The 6,177-nt window shown below is 21.5% G+C and overlaps 2 protein-coding genes across 2 annotated transcripts in view; one reads left to right on the forward strand and one right to left on the reverse strand. All coding sequences in view use genetic code 6, as the record gives it.

The window, feature by feature from the left end:
* Positions 1-403: 403 nt before the first annotated feature.
* TTHERM_001449009 (hypothetical protein) lies at positions 404-5,291 on the reverse strand (the record flags this gene model as incomplete). Its single annotated transcript, XM_012800782.1, has 15 exons — positions 404-502; positions 727-816; positions 1,106-1,195; positions 1,397-1,486; positions 1,618-1,707; positions 2,131-2,220; positions 2,510-2,599; positions 2,888-2,977; positions 3,177-3,266; positions 3,463-3,552; positions 3,751-3,840; positions 4,039-4,128; positions 4,331-4,420; positions 4,704-4,793; positions 4,990-5,291. Coding segments are annotated over 15 exons (1,571 nt in total), but the record flags the coding sequence as incomplete, so codon positions are not given.
* A 474-nt stretch (positions 5,292-5,765) lies between these two features.
* The window catches only part of TTHERM_01449010 (hypothetical protein), a gene marked incomplete at both ends in the record, with an annotated part of 554 nt that continues 142 nt past the window's right edge, over positions 5,766-6,177 (forward strand). The window contains 2 exons of the mRNA XM_001026880.3: positions 5,766-5,950; positions 6,175-6,177. The exon at positions 6,175-6,177 is cut by the window's right edge and continues 142 nt beyond it. Coding sequence (XP_001026880.3) covers positions 5,766-5,950; positions 6,175-6,177 — 188 coding nt within the window. The remainder of the gene's footprint in view (positions 5,951-6,174) is intronic.

A 6,177-nucleotide genomic window follows, 5' to 3' on the forward strand; every position in this document is an offset into this window, starting at 1 on the left:
AAATTATCTTATTACAAAATATTATATAAGAAAACATATTATTTTCTGCTATTCATATATTTAATATTTATTCATCCATTTTCATCACTTGTATATCACCAGAAATTTATTTTAAAGAAAACTAATCTTTTTGATTTAAGATACTTGCTTTTTACTTTCAATTATTATTATACATTGATTTACTTTCTATTTTTATGTTAAATTAAATTAAAAAAAATACTAAAAAAAATTAAATAAAATTTTTTAATTAAAATTTTCTTTAAAATTAAATAAAAAAGCAATAGCAAAATAGAAAAGAAAAAGATAATTAAAACCAATAAAAATCATTAAACAAATTAATAGAGTTTAATTAATTTAAATTCATTTTTATAAATAGAAATATCACAATCCAAAACAAATAAACTGTTTTTACCCAAGATAAAGTGTCAAATTTGAGAGATTAGTGCAATTTGCTAAAGCAAAACCGAAGCCTGAAATACTTTAATTACCAATTTTATTACCACTTTTTAAATATTGAAGAAAAAATATATAATAAATATGTTTTTTAGAAAGAAAAATAGAAAAAAATATCAAATTATCAGAAATGAATTAACAAATAATATAAGAAAATGTTGAAAATTAAAAATGAGTGAAATTATAAAAGATAGAAGAAAAAAACACAAGTTATTATAAATTCATTTTTATAAATAGAAATATCACAATCCTAAACAAATAAACTGTTTTTACCAAAGATAAAGTGTCAAATTGTAGAGATTAGTGCAATTTGTTAGAGCAGTTTCTAAGCCTGAAATACCTTAATCATCAATTTAATTTCCACTTTTTAAATTTTGAAGAAAAAATATATAATTTTTAATTTATTTAGAAGGAAAAAATGAAGAAAAAATATGAAATTATAAGAAATGAATGAACAAATAATAAAAGCAAATGTTGAAAATAAAAAATGAGTAAAATTAAGAAAAATAGAAGAAAAAAACACAGTATAATAAAAAATAAAAAGATTAATAAATCTAATAAAGCTAATAAACAATTTAAAAGGGTTAAATTGTTTTAAATTCTTTTTTATAAATAGAAATATCACAATCCAAAACAAATAATATGTTTTTACCTAAGATCAAGTGTCAAATTTGAGAGATTACTGTAATTTGCTAAAGCAGAACCTAAACCTGACGCACCACTTGCATCAATTTAATTATAACTTTTTAAATATTGAAGAAAAAATATATAATTAATAATTTATTAAGAAACATAGAAGAAATACAAATACAAGTACAATAAAAAAGAAAAAGATAAATAAATTTTATAAAAAGCTAATAAACAAATTAAAAGAGTTTAATTGTCATAAATTCATTTTTATAAATATAAATATCACAATCCAAAACAAATAAACTGTTTTTACCTAAGATAAAGTTACAAATTTGAGAGATTAGTGCAATTTGCTAAAGCAGTTCCTACACCTGATGCCCCACTTGCACCAATTTAATTAAAACTTTTTAAATATTGAAGAAAAAATATATTATTAATAAGTTATTTAAAAAGATAAAAGAAATAAAAACACAAGTATAAATTCATTTTTATAAAAAGAAAAATCACAATCTAACACAAATAAACTGTTTTTACCCAAGAAAAAGTGTCAAATTTGAGAGAGTAGTGCAATTTGCTAAAGCAATTCCTAAGCCTAAAGTACCTTAATTACCAATTTAGTTTCTACTATATAATTAATTAATAATTTATTTAGAAGGAAAAAATGAAGAAAAATATGAAATTATAAGAAGTGAATTAACAAATAAAAAGCATATGTTGAAAACAAAAAAATAAGTGAAATTATGAAAGATGGGAGAAAATAAACATAAACAAGTACAATAAATAAGAAATAGATTAATAAATCTAATAAAAAGCTAACAAACAAATTAAAATAATTTAATTGTTTTAAATTCATTTTATAAATAGAAATAATATATATAGAGAAATAGGAAGTCTGGGACTTTTGGAAGAAAAATAATAATCCCCAAAGCCATCATCACCCAAAGTGATGTCCTTGGGGATGATTATTTTTCTTCTAAAAATCCTGAGACAAAGTTCATATTTCTCTTTATATAATATGATAATCTTAAACAAATTAACTGTTTTTACATAAGATCAAGTGTTAAATTTTAGAGATTAGTGCAATTTGCTAAAGCAGAACCTAAGTCTGAAGCACCTGAATAACCAATTTCATTTCCGCTTTTTAAATATTGAAGGAAAAATATACAATAAATAAGTTTTTTAGAAGGAAAAAAAGAAGAAAGATATGAAATTATCAGAAATGAATTAACAAATAATAAAAGCAAATGTTGAAAATAAAAAATGAGTGAAATTAAGAAAGATAGAATAAAAAAACACAAGTGGAATAAAAAAGAAAAAGATTAATAAATCTAATAATAAGCTCATAAACAAATTAAAAAAGTTTAAAAATTAATTTTTATAAATATAAATATCACAATCCAAAACAGAACAAATAAACTGTTTTTACCCAAGATAAAGCCTCAAATTTGAGAGATTACTGCAATTTGCTAAACCAGTTCCTAATCCTGAAGTACCTTAATCACCAATTTAATTTCCACTTTTTAAATGATAATTAAAAAATAAATAATTAATATGTTATTTAGAAAGAAAAAATGAAGAAAAAATATGAAATTATAAGAAATGAATTAACAAATAATAAAAGCAAATGTTGAAAATATAAAAAAGAGTGAAATTATAAAAGATAGAAGAAATAAAAACTCATGTATAATTAAAAGAAAAAGATTAATAAATCTAATAAAAAAGCTAATAAACAAATAAAAGAGTATAAATATTTTAAATTCATTCCTATAAATAGAAATATAACAAAATAAATAAACTGTTTTACCTAAGATCAAGTTTCAAATTTGAGAGATTACTGCAATTTGATAATGCAGAACCTAAGCCTGAAGTACCTTAATCACCAAATTAATTTCCACTTTTAAAATATTGAAGAAAAAATATATAATTAATAAGTTATTTAGAAAAATAGAAGAAATATAAACACAAATACAATAAAAAGAAAAAGATTAATAAATCTAATTAAAAGCTAATAAACAAATAAAAAGAGTTTATTTGTTTTTAATTGATATTTATAAATAGAAATATAATCATCTAAACAAATAAACTATTTTTACCGAAGATCAAGTGTCAAATTTGAGAGATTAATGCAATTTGCTAAGGCAGAATCTAAGCCTGATGCACCACTTGAACCAATTTAATTAGAACTTTTTAAATTTAAAAATTAAATATAATTAATAAGTTATAAAGAAAGAAAGAAGAAATAAAAACAAAGTACAATAAAAAAGAAAAAGAATAATAAATCTAATTATAGCTAATAAAAAAATAAAAATATTTTAATTGTTTTAAATTAATTTTTATAAATAGAGATATCATAATCCAAAGCAAATAAACTGTTTTTACCGAAGATCAAGTGTCAAATTTGAGAGATTAATGCAATTTGCTAAAGCAGAACATAAGCCTGATGTACCACTTGCACCAATTTAATTAGAACTTTTTAAATTATAAAAAATAAATATAATTAATAAGTTATAAAGAAAGAAAGAAGAAATAAAAAAAAAGTAAAATAAAAAAGAAAAAGAGTAATCAATCTAATTAAAAGCTAATAAACAAATAAAAAAAGTTTAATTACTTTAAATTCATTTTTATAAATAGAAATATCATAATCCAAAACAAATAAACTGTTTTTACCTAAGATCAAGTGTCAAATTTGAGATTTTAGTGCAATTTCCTAAAGCAGAACCTAAGCCTGATGCACCACTTACACCAATTTAGTTAGAACTTTTTAAATATTCAAGTAAAAAAATAGAATTGATAAGTTATTTAGAAGGATAGAAGAAATAAATAGAAGTACAATAAAAAAGAAAAAGATTAATAAATCGAATAAAAGCTAATAAAGAAATTAAAAGAGTTTAATTATTTTTAATTGATTCTAAAAAATAGAAATATCAAAATCCAAAACAAATAAACTGTTTTTACCTAAGATAAAGTGTCAAATTTGAGAGATTAATGCAATTTGCTAAGGCAGAACCTAAGCCTGATACACCCCTTGCACCAATTTTATTTCCACTTTTTAAACAATTAAGAAAAAATATATAATTAATAAAATTATTTAGAAAGATAGAAGAAATACAAACACAAGTATAATAAAAAAGAAAAAGATTAATAAATCTAATAAAAAGTTAATAATGAAATTAAAAGAGTTTAATTGTTTTAAATTAATTTTTATCAATAAAAATATCACAATCCAAATCAAATAAACTGTTATTACCCAAGATAAAGTGCCAAATTAGAGAGATTAGTGCAATTTGCTAAAGCATTTCCTAAGCCTGAAGTACCTTAATCACCAATTTAGTTTCCACTTTTTAAATGATGATTAAAAAATATATATAATTAATAAGTTATTTAGAACGAAAAAATGAAGAAAAAATATGAAATTATATAAATTAATTAATAAATATTAAAAGCAATAGTTAAAAATATAAAAGAGAGTGAAATTATAAAAGAAATAAAAGCACAAGTACAATAAAAAAGATTAATAAATCTAATAAAAAGCTAATAAACAAATTAAAAGAGTTTAATTATTTTAAATTCATTCTTATAAATAGAATTATCACAATCCAAAACAAATAAACTGCTTTTACCCAAGATTAAGTGTCAAATTTGAGAGATTAGTGCAATTTTTTAGAGCAGAACCTAAGCCTGATGCACCACTTGCACCAATTTAGTTAGAACTTTTTAATATTGAATAAAAAATATATAATTAATAAGTTATTTAGAAAGATAGAAGAATACAAACACAATTAAAATAAAAAAAAAGATTTATAAATCTAATTAAAAGCTAATAAACAAATAAAAAGAGTTTATTTGTTTTAAATTCATTTTTATAAATAGAAATATCTTAATCCAAAGCAAATAAACTGTTTTTACCGAAGATCAAGTGTCAAATTTGAAAGATTAATGCAATTTGCTAAAGCAGAACCTAAGCCTGATGCACCACTTGGACCAATTTAGAAGGGCTAAGCGACTCGAGTGGGCGAGTCGGAGGGTCTTAGCAGTGATATCGGGGGTTCGAATCCTATACCGCCCCCTTTATTTCGAAAAATTCCATGTAAAAATGTGAATGTTACCAGCGGTCTCCTTGGTAGGAGGGAAGGGCCAAATCTGATAGGTGGTAAAGAGGAGGCCCCATTCTGAACAGAAGATCTGGAATACAAATGGGAAGCGAGCATAATGCGTAGTCAAATCATGGAAGATTAGTAGAAATGCCATTAGGGTGTAGGTGACCCTTCCCTTCTAATATATTACCCACAATTATATATAAATAAATTGGTATACGTATAATAATAATGTATAAGTAATTATATATAGGGCCCCTATCCCGAGTGCATGTCACCATGTGCGAGTATGTATGTATGTATGTATGTATGTATGTATGTATGTATGTATGTATGTATGTATGTATGGACCAATTTAATTCGAACTTTTTAAATATTGAATAAAAAATAATAATTAATAAATTATTTAGAAAGATAGAAGAAATACAAATGCAAGTACAATAAAAAAGAAAAAGATTAATAAATCTAATTAAAGCTAATAAATAAATTAAAAAAGTTTAATTGTTTTAAATTCATTTTTATAAATAGAAATAAACAATCCAAACAAATAAACTGTTTTTACCTAAGATAAAGTGTCAAATTTGAGAGATGAATGCAATTTGCTAAAGCAGAACATAAACCGGATACACTACTTACACCAATTTAATTAGAACTTTTTAAATAGAAGAAAAATAAATAAGTTATTTAGAAAGAAAGAAGAAATAAAAACACAACACAATAAAAATTAAGAAAGAATAATAAATCCAATTAAAATTAATAAACAAATTAAAAGAGTTTAATTGTTTTAAATTCATTTTTAAATAGAAATATCACAATCCAAAATAAATTAACAATTTTTAATCAAATAAAAGTATTAGAAGGAAAAAATGTATCAAAAATATATGATAAATTTAAAAAATTTAAAGAGAATAAAATTACTTAAAAAACTTTTTTTTAAATAATGTTTGAATATAGGTGATAATTTCTATTAGAAAAATAATATTAACTGAACATTAAGTAT

This window comes from Tetrahymena thermophila (genome assembly GCF_000189635.1).
Source record: "Tetrahymena thermophila SB210 genomic scaffold scf_8253932, whole genome shotgun sequence".
NCBI lineage: Eukaryota > Ciliophora > Oligohymenophorea > Hymenostomatida > Tetrahymenidae > Tetrahymena > Tetrahymena thermophila.